This window comes from Enoplosus armatus, chromosome 21, assembly GCF_043641665.1.
Source record: "Enoplosus armatus isolate fEnoArm2 chromosome 21, fEnoArm2.hap1, whole genome shotgun sequence".
Taxonomy (NCBI): domain Eukaryota; kingdom Metazoa; phylum Chordata; class Actinopteri; order Centrarchiformes; family Enoplosidae; genus Enoplosus; species Enoplosus armatus.
The window spans coordinates 17,377,250-17,404,370 of NC_092200.1; the positions used below are offsets into that span (position 1 = coordinate 17,377,250).

Sequence of the window (27,121 nt, forward strand, 5' to 3'; positions counted from 1 at the left end):
CAGGGTTTGGCTTCTATTTGGGGCTAAACTTGAGTCTGAGCGTGAAAGCAAACACAGACGAGCCAGAATTAGCCAGACATCTCCTTTTCAGTCCAGTTCCTCACTTTAAAAGCATATGGAGGCATTCCTGGGGTGTTTAAGAATGTGGGTGTGTATCTCAAATATCACCAGGTCTGTGCAGTAGGGGAGCATATAACTGCTGGAGTTTGTGTGTGTGTGTGTGTGAACACAGAATTGGAGACCATGTTTTTGCATATGCTGCTTACTGTCAGTGTGCATGGTATGATTTGTGTAACAACCTGCTTGAGGCAGCGCTGCCCGCGCCCCTGCAGCACCTGCGCATGCTTTGTCTCAGTGTCCCCTGGTGTGGTTTTCTTTCCTTTCTCACTATATTCAGATTAGTTCAGCCTCGGCACACAGCTTCTAACGGCCTGGTCACACCGCAAAGCGGTACAGCGAAATAAATCCGCGCATCTGCAAAGTATTTGGTTTTTGAAGCTTGGTGACGTAGTGACTATACTCGCAGGGCATGCTGTCGCTGGCGAGCTAATCGCTAGCACGCTTAGGCTAGCACTAGTCAGTCACAATAGCTCTCGGGGCTTCTCTCCATTCTCTCTCTACTGTTCCGTTCCCCTGGTATTTTGTTCACCGTTGTACACCGTTTTGTTCAATAAAAAGCTACTCGCTAACAAGCCTCCTAATGATCAGTCAGCTTGGCCTGGGTACGAACGGGGCTGTAAGTTCACACAGTTTATTCAGAAGACATACTTGTACCGTCGACTCATGTCTCATTACTGTCTCTAAACCTTTGTTAAACCTTGTGGCCGACTCCGACAGACGAGGTTAAATAAAAGCAGGTGGTGTAACACAGCTAATAAGCCACAACAGTTTCCTCCAGTTTGCACTCTCCAGCTCTTCATCCCTTCAAAAGGTCAGCACTGTCAAGACGGATTGCTATTGGTCTGCTGTGCAAATATGTAGGTCAAACTTCATGAAAGTTGAATTTGATGTGAAAAATTTCCAAAAAAAATGTACTTCCCCCCCCCCCCACCGCGAGCGATTCCACTAATCGCAGTGATTCCATTGGAATGAACTGAATTTGCCGCGACATTTCACCATTTTCAAAGCTGGTATGAGCAGGACTTTCCTCTGAGAAACACTCGGGAGAAAAGCAGTGTGTGGGTGAGAGAGGGAGAAAGAGACAAAGAGACTGCATGTGCACATGTGCATGCAGAGACTCCTACGTTTCCCTCCTCTGGTCAAAGGCCACAGATCCACACAGCAGGAATGACTCCCAGACCCCCAGCAGTCGGCTCCCAGACCCCCCAGACCCCCCCCCCCCCCCCCCCCCCCCCGATCGAAGCGGGAGACAGGCAGCCAGGCTAGTGGGACAGGACGACAGAGCGGCACTGCAATATGTTACCCGCACAACTATCCAATAAAAAGAAAGAACAGGATGTGATGGAATTGTGCGTGCACCCCTGAGAGAGAAGCCCAGAACAGGAAGGAGCCTCATAAATGAATTCTGGCTGCAGAAGTCAAACGACCTGCCAGCACCCTGACAGCATCAATTTGTTCTGTTTAGTCACAGACAGGTTTGGGGAGGGGGGGGGGGGGTATCAATGACGCGCCGAAGGAAAATTCAATTTCTTTAATGGAGCTGGCATTGCCAAATCTCTCTCTTATTACTCATTTCGAGTGGTCTTCGCTGTACAAAGACTCTCTGTGTTCAAATTCACTGCCATCGGGTTTTCACCCACTGCGGGGCCAAAACAAACAGAGGGTCCGTTCTGTGCTGACACCTCTAAACATTACACATTACATTCTGACACTTGGGACTGTGAAAACCTGGTTAATTACCAATGCAGACTGTTTTCTGGTCAGTTATTCTGACATAACTACAGCGATATCATCTTCATGACATGAAAAGAGCGACACCCTGGCTACATATGCGACATTTACAGCCGGTGCCAGATCCATCCACCCGTGGCTCAGGCTATTAACAGAACAGCAGACCGTGCCGCTGTATTTTAAGAACAATTTTGCTTCTAGAATTATTATTTCTCTCTATTTCTTGGTGGCAGGGAGCACGGAGCTGAAAGCAGAGACTTAACAACAGCATTCCTCTGTGGCTGACAGCTGACAGCTAAGCCCCCAGTTAATGACTAATCCTGCCCTCATGCCTTCAGCATGATTGGTTCAAGCTAATTACACCGGCTCACTTCCCTGGGTGCTGAATGGCTGGTCGGACGGGGTGGGGCGGAGGTAGAAGCAGTGTGGACCGGTGCAGGGCGGGGGGGGGGGGGGGGGGGGGGGCCTTCAAGGTGCTGCTAAAATGATCAGTCGATTGATCTTTCATCAGAAAATTAATTTGCAACTAATCCGGTTAAAGCCGAAAAGGCAAATATTTGATGTCTCCAGCTCCTCAAATGTGAGGACTTGCTGTTTTTCCTTGTTCTGCATTAGTAAAGTGAATATTTGTGTGTGTGTGTGTGTGGGGGGGGGGGGGGGCAGACTTGGAAACTGGGTTGGGTTGGATCCAAATTATATGCAGTCTTATTTGGCTGTGTAGGGTCCCGCTCTATTGCTGCTGGCTGGGGGCCTATGTGTCATAATGGCCAATCCCCAAATGGATTTAAGCGGACTCACTATCAGCTCTGATTACCTGTCAAAATTTCCCCGCTGGTGTATTGGGGTTAGGATAGCAAATATCGGGTTTGTTAATGAATGTAACCGTAGGCCTATGCACAGATGGTGTGTGGGTTTTTACTCGTCTGTGTTTATGATTAGATTAGCTAAACTAGGCATTTTATTAATATAAACATGATTCGACATCTACTACTGTGTGTACAAATATGTGCCCGACGCCCCCCTTGTACACTTCAGCTCCGCTGCTGGATAGCATCCTAGGGGTTGCTGGTTACTAATTTGGTGTGAAAGGCCCATTAGTTCCCCAGATCAGTTCTCCAAACTGGACTGGAAAACACTGGCATAGCAACAGTGGGGACAGGTCTCCATACACACAGAAAAACTAGCCTCAGTCCTGCCAACAGACACTTTAAATCTTTTTTAGTTTTTAGCTCAAGACCAAATGTTTTTAGTATAACCTTATTTCACACTGGATACAACACAGCGCCTCACTGAATACATTACCAGGCAGCACAAACTGCATAATAAAAGCACATTATCACTTTGTGACAGCTCATTATACTTTGGAACCGGCTCATAGACAAAGCTCCAGCAGCTCTCCCTCTCTGTCTTTAGCAGTGGTCTGGAAGGCAGCTGGCTGTGGTTTATAGTAGGTTATTAATATTCCCTCAAATCTCCCTCCTAATCTGCTCTGTTTATGTGGAAACAGATAGAGATTCTCGGAGGGTTTCCGAGAGCTGAAGGGGGCCAAGAGCAAAAGGCTTGGTGAGTCCTGATTTTCTTTTGCTCCACCACGGAAACTCTCAATCTCCTTTTAAATGGGATGATAGGATGTAAAGTAATCATTAGAGCAAACTATTCAAAATAAGGGACTTTTATAGAACCTTTAATCAACTTTGAATGCAGCGAAGATTGTTCCATCTTTGAATTATACGTGAACGATAAAGGAAGGATCAGGGTTAGACACTACATAATACAATAAATGGTGATGGTTGATCGAGTCATTCCAAAAACCATGTGCATGCTGCTGCAACAGCATCCACTCTTCTGCTTTTATCGGCTTTCCGCCAGATTTTGCAACCTGGCTGCAGGGATTTGCTTTCATTCAGCTACAAGAGTATTACTGAGGTCCGACACTGATGCTGGGCAACGAGGCTTGGTTCGCAGTCTGCGTTCCAGTTCGTCCCAAAGGTGCTGGACGTGGTGCACGCCGGTTCTTCCACACCAAACTGGGACAACCATTTCTTTATGGGCCTGGCTTTGTACGCCGGGGCATTGTCATGTTTATGCTGCAACAATTAGTTGATTAATTTATTACGCAATCAATAGATGGATGGTTTTGAGTCATTTTAAGAACAAATGTCACATGTCTCTGGTTCCAGCTTCTCCAAAATCAATGTTGGCTACTTTCCTTAGTCTTCTACATTTGAATATCTTAGGACTGTTAGTCGGACGAAACAAGACATTTGAAGACACCCCCTTTATCTCTGGGAAACTGTGATGACGTTGATTAATCTAGAAAATAATGGATAACGGAGTTAATAGTTCCAGCCATAGTCATGTTGAAACAGGCAAAGGCCCAAACTGGAAGACTACCGTCTCAAATATCATGGCAAGAGTTCCCCTCTTATTGTCCACATACTTTTGGCCACACAGTGTATATGTGCTTATGCATTGGACAATTATTGCCAGTTAGCTGGTGAATTCTATTCCACATACACAACTCAACTCCATTCTGCGTGTGTTTTCATTTCTAGTGACACTGACGTATGAGTGAGAGCTAACTTCCACTCTGCAACACAACAACAACAACGCTGGAACATTCACACACACACACACACACACATGCACATATTCTCCTCAAGCTGCCCAGTCAGCCCAGTGTCTGTCGTCTTGGAACATCAATGACACGTCCATGAGCCTTTGTGGTTTTTAGAGAGGACAATTTAAGCACATCCACATATCACTTTGTGATGGATTAGGCTTCAGAAGAAGCAGATTAGATGCAGTTGCGTTGGACGGATGAATTAATGACTGCTGTAAACATGTTGCTAATATAATCTAATCTCTTGCAGAGCTACCAGCATGTGTTCATGTGTGGCTTTATCATCTGCAGCCTGAGATCAAATTAGACAAGTTTCTATGAATCCTGAGCAGCTGAGAAGAAAACAACAGGGTATGGCATGCACTTCCACTGCCAGCATTATTGTATGGCATGCTGAAGTACAACAAACGCTACATTTCAAGCTGGTATCGGTTTAAAAACTCGAGGACATGAGGATAAAAAGACAAACAAAACGATGATAAAAAAAAATGAAACAAGGGGTGTTAAGACAACTGATGCCAGGAAAGTGCATGTACACTTCCTTCCTCCATCTTCATCTCTGGATCCAGAAACGTTCCCGCTGCAGACACATCAGCACATCAAGCTGGTGGCGGTGACTAAAACAGATCAAGTTACTGTCTTCACAGCACAAACGCCGAATATACATCAAGAGGCAACTGCAGCACAGCGAGGGATATCAACATGTTAGATAACGCCAACATTTCTGCACTGCTGATAACTGTTTCACAGATTACTAAAAGCCTACATATCTGCTGACACCACACTGGTTACACGTGTTCCTTTTATAGAACAACACAGACCATGTCAATCAGTTTGGAGACACAGAATTAATACACTCGTTAGTAGACTTGTTGGTCCACACTGGAGAAATGTCTTGCTACCCTCTGCAGGGAGGTTCAAGTTCACAGTCAGCTGGTAGAGACTCTGTGTCTTGCTTAAGGACACTTTGGCAGAGTGGGTTATAGTAATAAAGTCATTTTTGGTTCTGATTTGTCATGTTACATGTGACGCCTTCTATCTGGACTATTGTGAGCGTATTTCTCCAGTATAGGTAGCCTACAGTAGCCTAGGTTATATAGGTCTAAATATCAGTACAGTCTAATAGCAAGGATCAAAAAGGATCAGATTCAATTTGAGGCGTCAGATAGTGAAGTCTGCATTGTGTGGCCGCTGGGAAAGGACACACTATACCGGGAAAGTCTTAAGCACATGAACAAGGATTTGGCCGCCTATAGATGTTCACGCCTGGGCCTAAAAGCTTATGACAGAGACACCGAGGTGAAAGGCATCGAAAATAAAACAAAATTAGATCTGTGCACCAAAGAACAAAACTGCGATGGCGTTTAAACCCGACGGTTTCGCAGACGCAGGCCGAGGGTGATACATGCAAGTCGCTCATCATTTCACTCACTGCAGTGTTTCACTTAAGATAAAAATGAGTCTTAGCTGGCGTTATCCGCTCAAGACAGCATTTTGCAGTGTTAGCTTGCTAGCAATTTGCCCGCATTAGCAAGCGAGCTACGTGTGCTGAGTGTTGGTCTTTTGGCGATGGAGATGTAGAGGACTGAGCTGAAGACGGAGCTGAAGAGGGGCTAAGCATCGGGAGCGCGCATGACATCACCTCCTTTGGAAAACCGTGATCCAGCATGCATGAAACAGACCTTTGTCTGCTATGTCACAGCAAGAAGAGCACAGGTGTATTTAATAACACAATGACGGCTGCATGCTACTTAGGGGAGGTCCTGGTGGTGCATGCTGCCTCGCCGGAATAGCTTGCTGAGCCGTCGTTAATGTTATCAATCCCAACCTGTGCGTCTGAACCCTGACACTGAAGCGGCTAAACTGAATTCAGTCATCGTCGGTTTCATTTCTTTTCCTACTGTGACGTGTCAAAATGTCTGCTGTGAGAAAGGCCTGGCCTGCGTCTGAAATCTCTCCCTACTTACTACATGGTGCACTATATTCACCCTGCGACTATGCAGCACTATGTAGTGTCCTAAAAAATGTCCACAATGGAACAAAAAAAAAGCAGTGGCCATGTATTGTACAATACTTTCTGCTAAAAGGCCCGTAATGCAATTGAATTGTTGTCATTTATACTACATTAACAGTGACAGTGAAATAGGTTCGGATGCTCCATCCACAAAACGCACTTTTTCTACAGTGGGTTTGTGTCATGTAATATTACCATGTTGACAGCATGTCTCTCATACGTCCCTCTACATGAAGGTACACCATGTAGTCTGTGACTTATTTGGATCCTGACTGCCCTCCCGATTGGTGGGTGGGGGGTTGATGGGCATCACGGAGCAGATCCAGGGGGCCTGGTGGCAGTAGGCCTGAGGTCTATTGATGCGGTGCCACATGAAGTGCAGAGACAGAGCGGGACAAAGGGGCTCTTGGTACAGAGGGAAACAATGGCCAGTCAGCCTCCAGTCACTACAGCTGAGCAGCTGACAATGACAGGAGGAGAGGTGGAGGGAAAAGAAAGAAATGAAGGGGGGGGGGGGGGGGGTAAACAGATGTGTAAAGAGTCACACGGGTTATTTGGCTCCTCCAGGAGGGAGGGAGCGGGCAGAAACACTGCGACACAAAGAACGACAGAAAGGACCAGAGCAATGGAAAATAATGAAGCCACAGTGGGTAGACTTGTGGTTACCATGGCGAGTGGAGAGGGTAAAGCCCCCGACATCACGGATTAACCCTCTCAGTCTGTTCTTAGTCTTTGCCATCCTCTGAGGGGGGCAGGTGTGTCAGGGCTGAGGAGGAAAAGAGCCTTTATCCTAATGTATGTAGGAGAAAAGCTCTAATCATGAATACCATCACCTGCGTGCACAGACATGAGCGCGCACATGCAACCTCAAGCTACTGTCACATCTCACAACATCAGCTCTGTTCACTGACAGCCTCCATCCTCATCAGCGAGCCATTTGAGTTGAACCGCATTTGCTCTGCAGTTAAGTGAAGGTCAGACCCTCTTTGTACTCTCTCTCTGAATCAGTCCTGGACTCTTTTTGATGCTGAAAGAGGACACTGAAAACAACCGCCAACCTTTCCTCTCTTATGTAATCCAAAACCTCAACAACAGACGGCCATGCTTTGCTAGTACTCCCGAGGGCAATCTACTCCAACCCTTTCATAAAATACAGTATAAACAACTAGCATCAATTAACAGAAAATCTACCGAATTCCACTGAGACCGCAGTGTTACAGCATCATTTGTAGTATTAAGATTCAACCGTTTACTTGAGTAAATGTGTTGGCAGAAAAATGTACTTGAGTATCCAAAGCAAACGTGGCCACTTTCAGAGTGCTGTTATTATTATTTTACATATTATTGGATTATTATCACTGATGCATTCAAATGTAAGCAGCATATTAATCGTGTGGCTGGTCACAGTGGAGCTAATTCTAAATACTTCCTATAGAGCTCTTCTGAGTGATGTGTGAGGTGCATGCGAGGAACATGAGGAGTTGTTTTTATGCTGCTATGAACTGCGTGACCACAAAAGTAATGTGCAGAAAGGACGTGCTATGTATTGAAAGAAGGAAACCTCTCTTTTAGCTTCTAACAAACAGCCGATTGTGTCGGCAGATTGAGCAGGATTTGCCAGTAAAATGTAACAATGCATCGTATTTCATAAGACAAACGCAGGTTTAGGATGAAATTTATGATTTGAAATGTCAGAATAACTGTTGTTGAGTAACAAGTACAATATTTTCCTGTGAAATGTGGTGAAGTAGAAGTATAAAGTAGCATTAAATGGAGATACTCTTCATACTTAGCACAAGAACAGTGCTTGAGTAAAGTGCTAACTTCCACCACCGACAATAAAAACCAAATACTAACCACATGGAATGCACACGGTTAAATCAGTTTGTCACAGCAGCTCTGCAGTCATTATCAGAGACCATGACAAGAACCAAGACCCACTAACACCTGCTCTACTTTTCCCTCAGCCAAGTCGCCTAAGCCTCGAAAACCACCAGTCGCATTCACTAAGCCTGTTTTTGGACACCGTAGAACAACAGCTACTCACAATGTAGTGTGGGGTCCTCAGGTATGAAAACATGGTCCAAAAAGAGAGAGGAGTCCAGTCAGGGCTCGCTGGGGGGGAGGGGGGTCCTGAGCAGGTATGTGGATGTGGCAGGTGGTGGCTACTGTAACAGCCTCACTGCGTCCAGGCTGTCGTCACACAGAACAGAAGAGGCCTCAGCGGCCGATTAAAGGATCTTATGAGATCTATTTAGGGCCCTGGTGCTCGCCTTAAATAGGAGCACTCATTAGCTGAATGACCTGAGCCTCTCAGAGACAGAGAGAGAGAGAGACAGAGAGAGAGAGAGAGAGAGAGAGAGAGAGTGAGTGACAGAAAACACAGAGCCAGATGAAGAAGAGAGAAAGAGAAAGATTGCTTGACTGGTGGCCACGCTCAAAGTTCACCCAGCAGGGCATTCAAAAAGGTCAGAGTTCGCGATCCTGGGGTCATAAAGTCTGTGGTTCACACGCTCCAGTTACACAGACAGACGCTGCAGTGAAATCTGCACTTTAAACTGTTCTGTAATATAACTGAGAAATGAGCCAAAAACAACTCGGAGGGCCTAATCTCAGCAGTGTCCGAGCAACACAAAAACAGCCGCTTGAAGCCCGATTTTACACACCAAAAACACCACACAAGCCGCAAACAGCAAATCTCCCAAAAAAAAAATCCTCGGTGTTTTCTCTCCGTTGTGAAGTGACGGGAGAAGATTACAGAGATTAGATTTTGGAGTTGCGGTGGATCTGCCGCCAGCTGTGTGTGAAAACAAAGTGATCACAGCTGATCCCGACGCGCCCCTTTCAGTGCTCCCTCCCCAGTCCGTCAATGGAAAGGTCAGCCAAAATAGATGAGGATGATGACAGATTAGACCCATTATCTGCCTCGTTAGTGGAGTGGCAGATTGGTGGGAGGAGTCATGTGTCGGGGGGGGGGGGGGGGGGGGCGTCACGATTTTGATGAGCCAGGTGAGGGAAAGTCTCAGTGAGAGTGTTTGTGGCCTGCGGTGTTTGTACACACTGTACAGGGCAGGAGGTAGTGTAAGAATGTACATTTGACATGAATACTTTTTCAGAACCAACGTGATTGGGTAATAAAACTGGTCAAATACTGAATATGTGCGTCGAATTCCATAAATGCCGTGTTTTATTTCGGCTACATATAAAGGCAGTTGTTTGTGTTAAGACCATTTTAAACACTGATGTACTTATATGGCTTATTTTGGTGTATGATCTCAATTATTACATCAATTTTTGAATTGAACATAAAATGCCCGTCACAGGTTCCCCGAGTACAGAGCTTTGTACTTTTCTACATTTTATATCATTGCAAACTGAATATCTTTGGACTGTTGGTCAGAAAAATGAGATGCGACCTCAGAAACAGAGATGGACATTATATTCACTATTGTCCAAAATTGTATAAACAAAACGATGAATCAATGAATCGAGCAAATAACCAGCGAATACCAGAACACCAAACCTGACAGTGAAGCAGTAAAGGCTGAGTTTTTATTATCTTCATGTCTGCTCATGGGTTTCTGCTGTATTTCTTCACAGACGGTGACGAGTGTGTCTGAATGTGCTCAAACAGATGATGACTCATTACTGGCAAGAACGGAGCGGGAGCGCCTTGGAGCCGCCGAGCACGCCGGTTTGCGGCGCATCAGGGTATTAACCCCAGAGAATCGGGTTAATTGAAAATCAAACACACAGCGAGGAGTGCTTTTTATCTCGCGGTGCCATTTCAGCTTTAGGTACAGCAGCGAAATAAGGAAAAGGATGGCGAGCCGCGGTGTGAGTCAGTGTGTAGCTCGCGCTTTGTGTCGCCGTGTGATTGTAGCTGAAGCATGCATATGCATCAGTGTGTGTGTGTGTGTTTGCTCTCATGTAGCTGATTTCTAATGCTCCAAATTTAATGATCCTCCTCTCCAGAATGTGACCTAGATAAGCGCCACCCTTCCACCCTGGAGGTTCAAGTGGCATAATTCCACACATCTCTCCCTCTTTCCTCTTTCGCTGCCACACTCCAACATAACCCTTTAACCCTTTGTGGAGTGATATAGGGTGTGTTTGCGAGAGGTATAAGGCCGTGTGTGTGTGTGTGTGTGCAGGCGTGCACATTAACACGTGACCACATGCTGAATTATTCAGGCCACTCGTCGGTATCACACTCTGCGGAACGCTGACTGAATCTGCGGTGGAAATGAGCGGTGAGGGGCGGCTTGCACCACTTCAACAGGCGATAGCCACCCACAAGGGAAATGGAAACTTCCTCCCAGACAAAACCCTCAAACCAGCAAGCCTTTGTAAACACACACACACACACACACACACAGGAAGTGTGCGTTTCAGCTTGAGGTGAAAGACAGGTTTCTTGGAACATGGGCCCGAAGGTGTCGAATTTTGAAAAAATGATCTGAGCAAGCTGCTCAATGTAGGTTCAAATATACTCAAGCAAACATCAGAACAATGACAAAGCCTAGTTGCTATGTCTTTTTTTGTGGTTGCTAAGTAAAGCATCTTTCCATTTAAAGACAACGCAGGGTCTGTGTCATTGGTTTAACTGATCACAATACTCGAAGAGCAGAAACAACGGATGTCTTTTTAAACATCAGGAAGGATTATGACAGATCAGAGTCACAGCAGTGGTGGCATTTACAGAGTGGTGAGAGAGCAGAGCTAAAACAGGAGGGGTACAAGGAAAGAGGATGCCTGAGGAAAGAGTAGGAAGGAGAGAAATAAGGAAGGGGGTGGGTTGTTTTGGGGCCAGAGGACAGCAACAGCACATCTGGGCTGAAAGAGACTGACAGCGGGGACCTCCCACAGAGGGGACGGCCGCGTTCACAGCACATGAGGAAATGGAATTACCTGAGCAGAGAGGCAGCAGCGGGTGGTTTGGACAACTCGTTCTATTCCTCCACCTCAGGCACAGCACAGGAGGAGGCTTCAGGGAACAACAAAACTGCATCATCTACAACACTGATTTCTACTCTGGTAGTCCTCATTAAAAGTAGTCAAACGCTCAAACATATGGAGTGTTTGCAAATCATTGAGACCTAGCAGAATAAATGGTGTGGATAGGGTGCGGCCGGTGTCGCCACAGGGTACGCAATAATTAAATAGCGGTTAGAAATACAGTGGTAGCAGACAACAGCCGCATTTCAACGGGAGAACAACGAAGAGAGGTAACGTTTTTTAATTGTTCTTTCATGTCAGCTACTGCTGACAGTAGTTTCATGCAGTCCACAGACTAACCGTCTGGATTGGAGCGCGGAGCAGACTGGTTCAGCAGAACCAGCTTATTCAGCAAAGGCCTTTCCATATTCTAATTAGCATCATCATCAACTCTGTGACGACCTCTGACTCTGTCGGTGCTCCTCCTGCTGCTTTGTGTTCTCTTTTTGCAGGTAGAGATGGGCGGAGCCATCCAATTTGTCTTTCACCTGGGCATGCTGGGCCTAGGTTATTTAGGCTGGCTCCGTATTCTGTCTCTCTCTCTCTCTCCTGCCATCATCATTTGGTCTTTTGGTTCGGTTTACCCCTTGGCTTTGCCTTTACAACACTACACATACATTGAGCATTGCATTCACCACTGACTTGCAGACAACAGATGAATTTATTACCTTTGCCTCTGTCTTCGTTTCAATTAAAACTTGTGTGGTCTCCTTCTTTGTCTGGCTCACTGAGCTTGGGCTGTGACAACTCTTTTACAAGAAAGGCAAAAAAAAAAAAAAGTGTGAAAACGTTTTGTTTTATTTGAGTTTTTTGTGTCTCTACATTCCAATATATAAATCTGATTATTTGAGCCCTACCAACTAAAAATCAGTGATCAGTGGCAAAACACGGTGATACCCTGATGTAGATCGATAGACGTATCCTGGTGCTCCAACCACAAAGTCATCCTCCTTCCCCATGTGTATAGAGGAAGTGTCATCTTTATGCAAGAAGACATACCTGCCATTGGAAAAATAAAAGCAGTCATGGCAGGAGGGGAATTCACGGAATCATGATGGAAACTAAGTCGTACCAAGAAATGTGATCCATGCTGTAGAGAAAACATTTCACTTTGAATTGATATTCGTTAATTCAAGGTGCTGTGTTCAAATTTCAGGTGAACATTTTTAGGTTTTGGACGGGTTGGTCGGGCAAAACAAGCAATTTGAAGGTGTCTCCATGGGCTCTGGGACATTTTGCTCAGCATGTTTTCAGTATTTTCTGCCATTTTAACCAATTAATCTAAAAGATTATTAGGGCTGCAACTAATGATCAATTTCATTATCATTAACGTGCAAAAGAAATTTAGTAATGCTCCTGCCAAGGCATGGAAGAAGACTGCTGGGTATTAACATTATGCAGGAATTTAAAATATTTTAGCTTTTTTATGGACAGCAACAAAATATTTCAGAGACTGGAACCAGAAGTGTTTTTGTTTGAAAATTAATTATCTAAATAGTTGATCTACTTTTTAATTGATTAATTAACAAATCGTTACAGCTCTAAAAATAATTACAGATGAATTGATAATGTAAATATATGGCAAACACTTGCTGTACTTAATTGCCTTTTTCTTGTGGTTGACCTGACTGGTGATGAAATGGTTACTCAGTTCATTGACTGGTAGTCAGATGACAGGAGATGAATTGATAGACAAATCAAATAACAAATCGAGTCGTGTATCAGGAAAGAATACCAAACGGGCGCGTTGGTTACAGCCTCTCAAACGTGAGCATGTGCTTGTTTTCTTCGGTTATCATGAAGTGAACACGCCGGGTTAAGCGGCTGCTGTAGACATTGCTTTGGGCTCTGGTTACTTGTGATGGGCCTTGTAGATTAATGAATAATGATGACTACAGCCTTGTGGTGACACAGCCGAGAAACATGGGACCGTGGGCTCCTGGGCTACACGCAACTAAAAGGGCATATTTAAATCTTAAACCCGTCTACCCACTGGCCCACATACTATGACTCAGGGCGTTTGAGTGTGGCAGTGTGTGCGTGTCGGGGGCGGAGATGCAGTGACAGAAAGACGCATTGTGTCCCGTTCATATGGGTCATGGGTCACTCAGCCCACTACCCAGAGACTGCCAAGCCAGCCGCACCCCCGCACCTCCCCACCCCCCACCCCCCTCTCCGTACCCCCATCCCTCTCTATACCCATCCAGAGAAAAGTTCCAGTAGCACACCGGCCACTGTAAAACCATTGTTGTGTGCTGTCCCTGCCAGAGAGAGGGCTGCCTTGTCATCTATACTGCCCAGTCACATGCTTGGGGTCTTTAGAAAAATGAACTGCATCATCAGCTGGCCACTGGTCTGCATGTCACACTGAAAACATGACCACATACTGAACTCTGGAAGGCCTGCCACCTCAACATATTCTTGGCGATCTCACGCCCACCTTGCTGCTGCGTAATACCTGCCGCAAGAAGCACAGAACGCCACTACCGATGTTTGGGACGAGAAATAAGAACTGCGTGCTTTCATTTTAATAATCCTGCTGCTCCGTCAGCACCGTCACACAACCAACCGTCACGTACAAACACACTTTCCCAGGCTCCGATATCTTCAAGCGGACGGCCTTGTTCCCTTTCGTCCTCCGAGTGACCCATAAAAGGGTCTTGGCTGAGTAATTGATCGCCACAGAGCTGCTTGTGTAGAAAGCAATTCAATTTCCACTGGGCATGTGTTGCCACATTAGCGAGAATGGTGCCATTGTTTTGTCGAGCCGGCAATGGCACGTAAAGGCAAAATCGTCCGCCGTCAATTGACAGAATGTGCACTGGGCAGGGCAGGAACTGGGGCACTCGGTAACCTTGAGCTCACGAGGTGGTCGTCTCCTGCTGAGTGGTGCCGACAGGGATCTGGAGCAAGGGCGCCGCTGGGTTGGATGGGGGTAGCAAACAGGGTCAGTGGGTTTGCTTCGGAGTAACAAAAGGACACTGGATTAGGGCCCAAATGGGCACAGAGATGGTACAGTGGAGCTGAGGATGAGTGTTCCCGTTTCCTGATCAGGACAGGGGTCTAGCGGTGCATCCAGTTTGTGATCTCAGGATTTTAAGATGTAGATTTGGCAATGGCCTTTACAAGAATATGCTGGGTAATAGAATTGTGGGAGGAGTTATTTCAGGCATTCAGGGAACTCAAAGTAAAAGTTCACGTTCATTTTCTGATTAAACAGCGCTAAGTGACAGACAGTTCTGGCCATGACACTCTCGCGGTTAATGATTCCCTAACTTAAGGATCTTTGTGTGGAGTAGCTTTTTTTCCTCTTTGACATCATCCTCAAACACCATCTCAAACAGAGCATGCTAAACATACCCAAAGCACCACAACCCAACAGGCACTGGAGTGGCTGCTGTCGGATTTGAACATGTCACCATGGTTGCAAACACCCACTCATTTCAGATCAATTGGGGCTCAAGGCCTGGGGATTGGCTGGCAGATCAACAACAAACCTCTCTATTAGCCGCCGGGAGGGGGCCCTGGCCGGGGACACAGAGCAGCCACATAACCCCCCAAACACTAAGAAGGACCGACTACATGCCTTTCAATTACCACCGGGGATGTCGAGTGAGAGACACAAGTGAGGAGGATGAACCACTACCACAATCAAGACCAACCAATAGCACAGAGCAAATAAGCACATTGTACAACAAGATGAGAAATGTTGGAACATGTCGGTGTGGGATGAACAGGAGTTGGGGGGGGGGGGGTGTTAACCCAGGAATGTACTGTACACAACCCCTTAATCCAGATATGTAAGAAGATTGCATTCTAGTATGTGTGTGTGTGTGTGTGTGTGTGTGTGTGTAGAGGCGGGGGCAGTCTGTCCAGGCTCGGGCTGACCTGTAAGCCCCTCTGTCCCACAGTTGCTGGTGCGTGAAGCTTACCCAGTGAGGCCCATAACACTTTTTAGATGATTATGGCACTCTGGCCTGGTCGGTTTCTGTTGTTTAATCCATCCAAAACGACATTCTAGTCATTTCACGGTAAAAACAAAAAACACACACACACACACTTTAGCGCATACATACGCGCAGGTATGTTCACTGACGCACCCAAACAACAGACTCTCATACAGACAGTACAGCACAGGGATGTAAAATCTACTGTACTAAGACAACTGACCTTTGTCATGAACAGGGCTGCAACTAAGAATCATCTTTATAAATCACACGTTTATCGGGTCATTTTTTTGTTATTTGAATTTAATCAAAAAAAAAAAAAAAGAAGATCACATTAACTCTGTGTATACACCATACTTCCAGTAAGCATGCGAGTGTCACATACTGAATGAATCTATGGTCACCATGGGAATGGCTCAGGATCGTCAAAGGCACCTACTGATAATGATATTTATGCCCTAACAACATGGGAATGTAGTAAAAAAAAAAAAAAAAGATGTAGAACAAGCATTAATGAGGTATGCCTGTGTGAGCAGATGGTTAGCAGGACTGGGGTCAAATGAGCTCAGCTATCTGGTGACCCTTCACTGTGGAAACATTAGCAGGATGGATTTAGTCTGTGTAACCTCCATCGGTGGCGAACAATCACTGTCTGGTCCCCCACGGAGACAAAACTGGGAGAAATTACAGGAGAAGTGAAACAGGCTTAGCCAATTATATCATAATCATGCTGTTAATGAATTGTGTTGTATTAGAACGTAATCTCTTTAAATTCCCAAAACTTTTCTCACATTCATGCGGATCAAATTACCATGTTCGACTTCCTTAAGCAGGTTGTGTGGAAATTGGCATATCCATGATTAGGTGTGTTAGTCGGAGGCCAGCTGCATGCTTAAAAGACACAATTTAAAGGGACTTTCCCTGTGAAACTGACACAATTTCATTCATGTTAAACCATGAGTGTCACCACTGAACTCTATATGATTTGCATTTTTTTTAATAATTTGGTCCAATTTCTGAATGCATGGTTTGAATAACTGGTGTGTTAACACTTCAAGAGAAGTGGAAAAGGGAACTAATGAACCACATCAATAGAAAGAGGTGCACAAGGCCGGAGGACAGCGTTGGCACTTTGTTTTGCTTCTATAGAGTCTAGATAATGCTGACCTGACCGTGGTCCATCACAAAAGAGAGGAAAAAAGATGCTTTGCTTTAAAAAGGCAATGGTGGAGACAAAAATGTGAAACCAAAAAGCCTCCTGAAGAACTGTTCCCTAATTACAGCTTCAGTTCTTTTATACTGTAAGGTTTTAGAGCATTACTGTTCCCTTAAGTTCCTCCTGTCTCCTCAGCATTACATACTAGCTGTTCTATACATCTACGCCTGGAAATTCCTCCCTGACAGAATAATCAACAGGACAAGCTGTCAATCAACTACACAAAGAGGTGACCCGAACCAGCCAATGGTGTTGCAGAGCCAACGGAGCATGAAGGGAACACCAAGACATCCGTTACCACTGGCATATCCATTTCATTAATGGACACTGGGAGTGCCTCTCTGCCAATCAAACGCAAGGGCACTGAAAGGCTGCAGGCCTTGGAAGTCTCTTCCGTGTATTAGAGAGAACGCTGATCAGCCGCCTGGTGTCTCCGTTTTATCTGGGAGCTATTTCTGGCCAGCTTTGAGGAAATGTACAGAGACATGTACCGCATCCCCAAAAGGCAGCGCTTGGTTGGCAGACTTCCTACCGAGCTGAGAGCCCACCTGAGTGCAATTATAGGATGTGTGTTGATGTTGTGTTGAAACTGGATTTGCTTGGTTTGAAATGACTGTTTGGGCGCAGAGCTGTAAAGCTGGCAGAAGGATCCAGAGTGATCCACAGTGGTGTAGTGTGCACTCGCTCTGTATCCCCCTTTGTTTTTCACTGTAGCATCTCTGTTCAGCGACAGCTGTCGGTGGAAAGTTCTGACGACAAAAACACAGTGTTTCTGGAAAGTCACTTCTGTGGTAAAACTCACGGGGCTGCCGCGGGACTGTGGGGGCAGCACATCCCACATCCTACACATGACCACACAAAACCAGAAGTGATGAGAAAACGCAACGATGCATCCAGCAGCACAACAAACTCCGCTGACAGAAGATCAGCAAGCGGAGCGGCACAATGTCATCAACAGAATGCATAGATTAAAACGCCCTCAGTGACTCCTCTACACTCTCAACAGACACCAACAGGTACCAGATGAGGCGACAGACCAATTCTAGTCTCCCTTTCACAGTAAATGACCTCTGGCAAGACTATTCCAGCGCTGATCGATTCTCAGCTCATTCTTCGTCACTTTTGGCAGCCACGGCAAGTAATTAGCAATAGCAACGGCAATGTGACAGAGAGACAATACGTCTCCCTTGATGCTCAAAGACGCCTACGCTCCGACGCTTCCACCGGTCCTCGCACATGCTGGCAACCAGCAGCAGCTGTAGCTCTCCTGAGGGAGGAGGGTGAGAGCGGAGAAGCACTGGATGGCTCACAAATATTGTCTTTGATCCGCAGTAATGTGCTGCATTGTTGCGCTAAATCACGGAACAGATACCAGCTGTTATGCAAGAAGACAGAGTGCAACAAGTCAAAGAGCAGCCAGAACACATGAATGAGTGTGAAATACACTTTTCATTATACAACAGATCAGATTTGCCCACAAGCTGAACTCGGTTACACTTTGATTTCTTCCGTAAGGAAAGTCATTCCACTTCAATGAACACGCAACATCCTGAATCACACTGTGTTCGTTTCTGCATTTTGGATAGAAAATATGTGAAACTAAAAGTCTGGACAGACGGCATGAGAACCATTTTCATCTTTAAAACAATGATTTGCTGCAACTTTCACATTTCAGTCAGTCCCCACGAAACACCAGCGTGGGTGAAAATGAGAAGGAAATGAACACAAAGCCTAGGACTGCGGGGAGTGACGGCGCTCCACTTTAGCGCTCTGCTGGCCCCGGTCCCCCAAGGTGGGTTTAGAGGTAAAAAGGAGAAATGGGAAACAGTATAACACGGCCAGGGCCAAAAACGCTTTTACACCCAGAAAGCGATATCTAAATGACTTCACCGACATTATGCTAACTGCCACATACATCTTCCACAGACAGCTTTGTAAGAGATACTAAGGGAAATAGTACCCCAGACCGTGATCGCTCATCCAAAGCAGGAGGCCGCTTGGGGGAAAATGACTAGCAGCTGTTTAAAAGGCTCTGGACACAACCAGCATCAGTTATGTAACTATGCACTGAGAGCCCAGTGCCCTGAGCATCATCACTTGTATGCAAACACGGACCTCTGTGGATAACACAGCAAGGGGGGGGGGGGGGGGGGGGGGGGGGGGGGGTCAAGTTACTTGCTAAATAAATCCCACACAAGAACACCCACACGTGCCCAACACCATATCAAACTCATAATAGTGCACACAACAGTTGGTGCTGTCAGTCTGAATGCTTCGAGTCGAAATGTCACAGGCAGAAGGGGCTCCGTAGCTGGAAAGGAGTCACACTGCAACCAAAACTGTCAGGGTAGGGAAGTATCCCGGGGGGGCTTCAGGCTGAGCGATAGGGAGGAAACACAAGGTAAATACATCACTGTGGCATCAAAAGCAGGCCAGCTAGAGGGTCTTACCTTCTCTGGGTACATGCTGTCCCAGTCCATCGAGCTACAGTTGTGAGCCAGGCCCATACAGGGGTGGCGGGGTGGGGGAGGGGGGGGGGGCAGTGAGTCAGGGAAGGGACTGAATAAACCACAGGGCAATGGAGTGAGGAGAAGAGGGAGAGAGAGCGAGCAAATTAAATAGGTGATGTACCCCCGTCATCCGCTCTGTGAATAAACACTGCATCACAGGCTGACAGGGAGGGGGCAGCTTTATGGACACTGGAGTGGAGAGAACTAAAACCCACTGGGTAGATAAAGAGAGAGGGGGGAAGCCTTGAATCACAAAGTCTCTCTCTCTCTCTGCATTTATTACCTCACCTTGGTAGAGCTGCAAAGAAGCTGCAGAGGTCATGTGAAAGGCCTCAACTGTGCGTCCGTGATCTGGACATTTGGCTGGTTGTGGCTAGTTTTGTTTGTGGCACAATGGATACACGGAGGACAGCCCCAGCTGTGCAGCTTCTCGTTATATGAATCCATCTCATCATATTAAGCTGGATGGTGCGACGGTTAATACGACTGCTTTGTCTACTTTGGACTCTCCGCCGCTCTCCGTTCCCTCAGAAGGTCTGCATTGTTGAGATGGTTCAAAGCTCGAGCGTTTACTGAACTCTGTGCAGTTTTAAGACTCACGACAAGATGCAACCGTTTTACAACGTTGCGGGGGAAAGTAGCAGCATCGGAACTGGCCTTTAGACCTCCAGCAGAGCGACTGAGCTGTTTTTCTTTGAGAGGGTCCCTGTTTGGTTTATCTTGTGCGCACGCACACACACACACACACATATATGAGGATGTGATACACAGTCCTACTGATGGCGTGTTCTACTGATCAACAGGTGCCGCGATGTGTCAACAAAGAAGGGGGAAGAGGAAGGCGGTTTCAAGAGGAAGGAAATGCAGTGGACACCTTTGTTCGATCTTAAGAATACACACAGTGTGTTTCGACGAGTAACACGTCACATAACTTTTGGTTGTTTACAAGGGCGTCTTTAATCTCTGACTCCACTCCTCCAAACGATTCCATTGAAATACACTGATTTTAGTCCCAACATTTTCACTGTGAAGGCTGGAGTGAGTTATCTTTATTTCAGATGGCCAGCGTAATCGTGGCGGTTTGGAATGGGAGTTTTTCAGCAATTCCAATGTGCAATGCCACCTGCCTGTCACCTGCCACCCCAGCTTCAACTATTTCATTGGCATGGGAGCATCAACTGACGATAAAATACAATAAAATACAGAATATTTTATTAAATTCTGCTGGCCTTAAATGCCAAAAACGGAATGCAAGTACACTATTATATCCGTCTCACCTTTAGCCCACACTTCAGGGAGAGAATTAAAGAGGTGAAATCCTGCACCTTACACAACAGACATGATTCTCCTTAACCCAGAGCCTGATTTGTCAACATCGGCTCCTGTGGCAGCCTTGAAGGCTCAGCCCCTGGGGGCTTGTGGGTTTAATCCTCTTGTTCTATCACAGAGCCGTGAATCGGGGGGATGGATGAGGGGAAGGAAAATAAAAAATGGCGGTCACAGGTTGGAGTGCGGACCAGGAGCTAGCTCTGGGTTTCCTCGCTGTTGTCCTGCCCTTTCGCCGAGACCACATCTGACAACATCATTCAGTGGAGAGGCTGGAGGGAGAGACAGGTGAGCGGAGTGGAATGCGAGGCTGAAAGTAGAAGGAGGAAGCGACGGAGACAGGGCGAGCGACAAAAGTAGAAGAGAAACTTAAAAGGCCAGACGGAGGAAAGAGAAGTAGAAAGAATGCATGCAGGCGGATAAGCACACAGACACAAACAGAGAGGGGCAGACTAGCCCTGGGCAACAAAACGATAGCGGCATGTACCGGCGATAGACGCCTCATCACTAGCAATAAGAAAATGTCCAATAGTTTCACTCAAATACATTAAATGCAAAACCGCCCTGGCTCATAAGCAGCCTATCATATCCCTCGATAACGGGGGCTGCTGCGAGTGACACGCAAACAGCCAATCATTTAACAGGTGTGTTGTTCAGTTACACCACCAACGGAAACGGTGTGGTTAAACTCAACCTTTTTTCTCCTGGTCTTTATTCGCGAGGTCAGATTCCACTTTTGAGGGGAAAGCAGACCTTCATTGACTTAGTTTGTCTATTGCCTCACTGTGTGTGTGTGTGTGTGTGTGTGTGAGTGTGTAGGCTCTGAGGCAGGAATGTCAAGTATGCACTGGAAAACAAGCAGGGGCCTCCGAGTGAGACTCTCGGCAGGGCTCCAGATTACGGGGCGCAACAGACAGGAGATGGTTACACTTTACAGCGCTGCTCGCACTCATATTTGGTGGCATTTACTAGGCCATTATGTAATAAGAGGACGCATTTTCTCGTACTTACTTGTACTTCAGCTTATTTGGAAACTGCCTGTAAAAGAGCGCGCTGCAGCAGATTTGAGCCTCCGCATGCAAAGAACCCATTTAGCACGGCTTGTAATTAGCAGGTTATTGTGGCGTTGGGACGTGGAACGGGTCTTTTCTGTACAGTAAACTGAAGAGCTTCCCAGGACCCTCAAGTGCGAGAGAAAGGCGCTCTCATCGGCCACCACGCTGTCCTTTATATGAACAATACGCACATTCTGCTTCATGTGGGAGAAAACTCGCGTCACCGGACAATAATGATCCAATTCACAGGAACCAAAATAGCAGCAGTGAATTGATCAAACCTTTTCTAGGAGTGAATACATGTTCAAAGCTTAGGAGTCCCAGCCACCCCCACATAGCAGTGTATTTCAACGCACTGCCTAAGCCCCCCCGATACACATTCTCAGCCTTTGCTCCGTTGCACAAGTCAGCAAACATACAACTACAGCAGAACCAAGCCAAAGAGCGCATGTCAGCGGACGCTCAGACGGTCATGGCATCCAGTCTTAACGCTCTCCTCATCTTTAATGGTGGCCTTGTAATGCCGCTCTTTCAAGTCATTCATCTCGCCATGGCAGCCATTCAGAGGTTTACGGCTCACAGGCCACAAGTAATCTCCAGATCCACCCAAACATGAAAACATATCAGTCTGGCCTCCTGTCCCCGGGTCTCTGCCGTCCCACGGGGGCTACAGCGGCCCTGTCAGAGCCCAGGGACCTCGCACTTTGTCCCTGTCTCGCTACGCCCACTACCCCCTCCCTCTCTCCTCCTCCTCCACCTCCTCCTCCCTCAGACACCGCCAGCTAGAGGGAAGACCACACAACAGGCTGAAGGCAGACAGACTCTGGCCTCGACTCAGCCGTTTCCTTTTGTTTTGAAACCCTTTGAGAATCCGTCCGGATGCATTTACAAGCCAGTTATGTCACTGTGGCTATAGGTATCCTTCGAGGAGATTTCTGTGAAACAAGACATGCGACGGTGGAAGTCGGCTTATTTTAGGGGAGCGACTGATCCAGCTTGTAATCTCGGGGAATTACTGGTTTTATTATCAACATGAAGCGCTGCGTGTTACAGCCTACCAGGAGTTGCTTGACAGCCTAATGTGTCTGAATTGTGAAAGACAGGGAGGGTCCATCACTGGTTGATACCTTGTTTGGAGTGTGATTGTGCGAAACGGTATAAAGGGCAGGGGTGTGGGGGCCTCTCAAGGTCTTTCTAATCAGACAGTGAGTGAGCGCAGGGCGGCCCGCTGGCTCCACGGTTCAAAGCCACAGACACAAACACATCCAGGGCCGCGGCATCTTCCCGTTGGTGACACATCTCAGAGAAGGAAAACAACAATCTGGCCTCTCACACAATCCCACAGAGCAGCCTTCGTCCACTCATTAAGTCACTGCGCTTTGGAAAGAAAAGGAGCCGTTTCCCATCAAAGGACGAGCCTCGACTTTCCCCATTCTTAAGAAGATATCAGTAAAAGTACTCCAAAATAGCCCTACTCAAAATAACTTTCTCTGTGGCCACTGAGACTCTGTGTGGTCATGTTTTTCTGTTGAATTCTGACAAAAAAACGGCAGCGTCTCACAAGACAGAACAGCCATAGAGAAACCCAATATGTTTACGTGAGAAACAGGCTTTTAAATCATATGGTTTGCCACATTCTTTTAGGAAAATAAACACTCTATCCCACTGCCAGGCTCCTGGGAAGTGAGGAAAAGAGGTTTATTTTGCCAATCCCTTAAGAGCATAGGAGCTGTGCTTTTAGAGGAGGGGGGGGGGGGGGGGTGGCAGGACTTGGTAACTAAATAGGATTCAGGAGGATGGCTCTGTGACCACAAACCCCGGCAAACCCCTCGTGGTGTTGAGGAGGTGGGGGAGTGGACTATTGCGCTCTGCTGCTGCCAGAGCCCCAGAGATAAGCAAATTACATATGGAAAGCATGGAGAGACACAGGGGCGTTAATCGTCACCCACAGATCAAATCTAATCAATTAGAGGTGGCCAGCTGGCACTCGAGCGGAGGCATGTCAGCGACAAATCCATCAAGCCCGTTCCGTCCGTTCATACAGCAGCTCCCTCTCTCCTTCCGCAGGGTGGATGTGGAGGGAGGAGAAGGGGCTGGTGTGCAGGCGAACGGTTTCGGTGGATGGATAACAGGAAAATGGCGAGTAGGCACTAGAGCAAAAAACGAAACAGCATCTTTAATTTCATCTAGTTATATATATCAAGTGCAGTGTGCTTGTCACAAGGAGTACAGTTGTAAAATGTGCTCTGTATATAAAAAATAACCCTGATGACATCACCAGTTATTTCGTCCTGGGTGTGCGCCTCACGTTTTAGTGCCTTTACTGGCATCGAACACGATCACGGTCTGTGACGTGGAAATGTCATCACAGATCGGTAATAACATCCCAACACCCTGCGAGAGTGTCTCTCCTGCATCGTTCCTGCGCTGTGCCGATCAAACTGGGCGACATGAGAGGTGGCGAGGCCGGAGTCTGACACTTGTCACAGTTGAGAGCTGTGCATCGAGTGTTGTTTTGCTCTGCCTTCTTCTTCCACCATTGTTTCCCCTACAATTAGATTAGCACGTCCTCCTCAGTTCATACTATATACACTGTTCACAATTCTTTAATAACTACATTTAGGGGATCCTTATCAATTGTTTATATGTTGAAAAAGACGAGAGGTATTAGGCTCTCAGCTATAATAGCTCTCCAAAATCAATTCGTACAACACAGCAGTCTCTCTCTCTCTCTCTCTCTCTTTTTTTTTTTTTGCAGGGTCATTCGCTTGGCTGGCAGCAGGCCAAACAGGACAAACTAAACTAATACAACACCACAAAGACACAAAGAGCGAGGGAGGGGGTTCCACCTGCCCCGGCGACCACAGACAGTGCTGAGCTTCACGGGGGAGTTTTGGCTGAATCCTGTCGGCTGTTCCTTATCCGCCCCTCCAGCACTACTGAAGCCTGACAGTAGTAAAAAAAAAAAAAAAAAAAAAAAAAAAAAAACACTCCAAAGAAGAGCTGCCCATGCAAATGTAAATGGCCAAGAGTGAAATGTGTTTATTTTGGCCTGTGTGATTTGACAAGCGTGAAATGAATTCAAAAAGGCTGGTGAAGGCGGGCGGCGACAGAGACAACAACCCTTTTCTAGCCTTGATAGGGGCTTTTGAGGTATGTCACAAACCATTTAGCTGTCCTGCATGCGGGGCTCTGAAGTTGTAAACTGTGTTAGTGTGCTTCCATTCTCACTTTCCTCTCCTTCGCATGGAGCATCACACATGGCATTCGCACTCGCACACGCTCGCGCTCACACAGTGGTCCCCACGGCGGGGCGACTGGGGGCAACAGACTGATCCTCTTCAGATATGACCTAGTTTCTATTCAAGCCCGTCTCTCTTTGTTCACTCCGTGGTGGAGGAGGCTGCTGCAGCCTGTGGAACAAAGAACACAAGCAGCACTTGGAGCCTTCAAACAAGCTGACCTTGCCTAGATACAGCCACCCCGAAAATGGCTCACGAAGAGCAGTGCAGAGCTCGGACTCCCGCTGTCTGGAAATCTCCTCCTTTTTCTACTTTGATCTACCTCCGCTGCAGACGGGGGAGGACAAGCCCCAGTTCCTGCAGCCTTCCACCCATTCTCCTGGCTCGGAGTGATGAGACAGATATCACAGAGGTGGGAGGAGGCCTGCGTTATCAGTCAAGGGACTGCAGGGACGGGGGGGGGGGGGGGGGTAATTTATTTTATGTTTTTGTCGGGGCATGAGGAATGGAGCCCTACATAGGAATTAGCCACATCATACCAAACCCCCTGCGCAGATGATCTGCCTCGAGGCATTAGTTTTGGGTGTAATAATACCTTCGCACACGTTCCTGTACTACAAGGACATCAGCAAATATAAAAAGTACTACAGCACCACTACAAAACTACACAACCAAGCCGTTGTATTAAGTGTTCCTGAAGACTTTCATTTACAGAACCCTCCATTTAACAGTGAAGCTGTGAACAGACCATTTAGTCTTTAATGGCCAGACCGCAACAGCCGCCTCCCCGAAAAATGCACATCTGTACAGGCCAGACAAATTATGCTTCAAGGGCAACAGTAGACGTTTTTTTTTTAATAAGCACCTGCAACTGTTGCCGCTTTCGTCAAATGTGGCAAATGAGGCACAAAATCGCTTGGAGGTGGAGCGGTGCAGGGTTAGGGGCTGATGAATGAATGTAGCTCTGCAAGAGACGGCGAGCGGAGAACGCGCAATCTCTGAACACCCAATGTAACGGAATCTGATGGAGACAAGGGGGCGGTTATCTGCAGCCGGTCCAAGGTAACAAAATGAGCACAGGGTGGGAAATAAACCAGGGGGGATGGAAGAAAAAGAAAGGAACGGAAGGCACAATTGAGATTACGAAGAAGGACAAAACCAAATGGTGCTCAAGAGAGTCAGTGCCCCAAATTCCCTGTTTGGAGGGCAGCAGAGACAGAACTAAAGGAGCTGCCTACTTTGGCACTGTGACCGATTTCTGCGTCGATTATTCTCTTAAACTATCAAAGAATTCAACAAAAGCAAAACTCCCAAATGCATCAAATGAAGCAGATCCGCCGCGCCATTTGAAGAAAGTTAAGTATCAACTCACCTGCATGTGTTCTGTCGAGCTGCTGCTCAGCTCGTCCCCAGACTCCGAGTCGTTGAGGAGCTTGTTCAGCCCCTCTCCTGGCAGGTCGCTTGGTGGGGAGGCCTTGTCGCTGTCTGGGCTTTTGTTGTGGTTGTTCCCCAGTTTGAGCGGAGGCGAGTCTGCCCGCGTCCTTGGCAACGTGGAATTGTTGGCGTGGTGATGGTTGTTGTTGTTGTGAAGAAGTACCAGTTCAGCTACCACCTTGCAGTGATGGGGACTCCCCACGTTCTGGTTAGCATCCTTGGGCAGAACCAGGGGCGTGACACGGTCAGAGGACGGCGACGGCGTGGAGGAAGGCGACGGGCGCCCAAAGCTGGACATTTCCGGCTGGGGTCTGTTGAGGTTTTCATTGGATGCCCGGCAGATATCCAAAACGGTGGGCTTGGTCCTCAAGGTGGGCTTCTGTGGGGGCATGAGCGCCCGGCGCACCTCCCTGACGTACTGCGCTGGCACATAAAAGGCCTTTGTGCCCTCCTCCTTCCTCACCTGCCACCAGTCCTCATTGGTCTTCTTCACCAGCATGTACCACTCACCCTGGCGGATAGTCACAGTCTTGTCTTTGGCCTTGTACTCGTAGTCATACTCCACCTCGATGTAGACCTGGCCCGGGGCGATGGGCAGCCCCTCTCTGTCAGCCATGACTGCCGGAACAAGCGCTTGAACTCTAACCTCAGCTGCTCAGCGACCCAGGCCCGGAGGGCTCCTCATGTCTGACTTGAGGGAACTGCTGGGGCTGCAGGAGATAGGACAGACAGGTTTTTTTTTTTCCCCTGTTAAATGTCACAAGCTATATATTTAAGCCACAAGACCTTTAGCAAGCTCAGACACATGAACATACGCCCACCAGACCACACAAACATGCTCCAATTTCACCATACAAACCTCCCAGCCTGTCACACCCCGCCTTATTACTCACCTGATTACCACA

General features: G+C 47.1%; 1 protein-coding gene across 6 annotated transcripts in view; it reads right to left on the bottom strand.

The window, feature by feature from the left end:
• arhgap12b (Rho GTPase activating protein 12b) overlaps positions 1 to 26,832 on the bottom strand; it is a 46,843-nt gene extending 20,011 nt beyond the window's left edge. For all 6 annotated transcript variants that reach the window (XM_070928420.1, XM_070928419.1, XM_070928418.1 and 3 more), the window contains exon 1: positions 26,155 to 26,832. In XM_070928420.1, the coding sequence (XP_070784521.1) occupies positions 26,155 to 26,832 (678 nt within the window). The remainder of the gene's footprint in view (positions 1 to 26,154) is intronic.
• Positions 26,833 to 27,121: the final 289 nt, after the last annotated feature.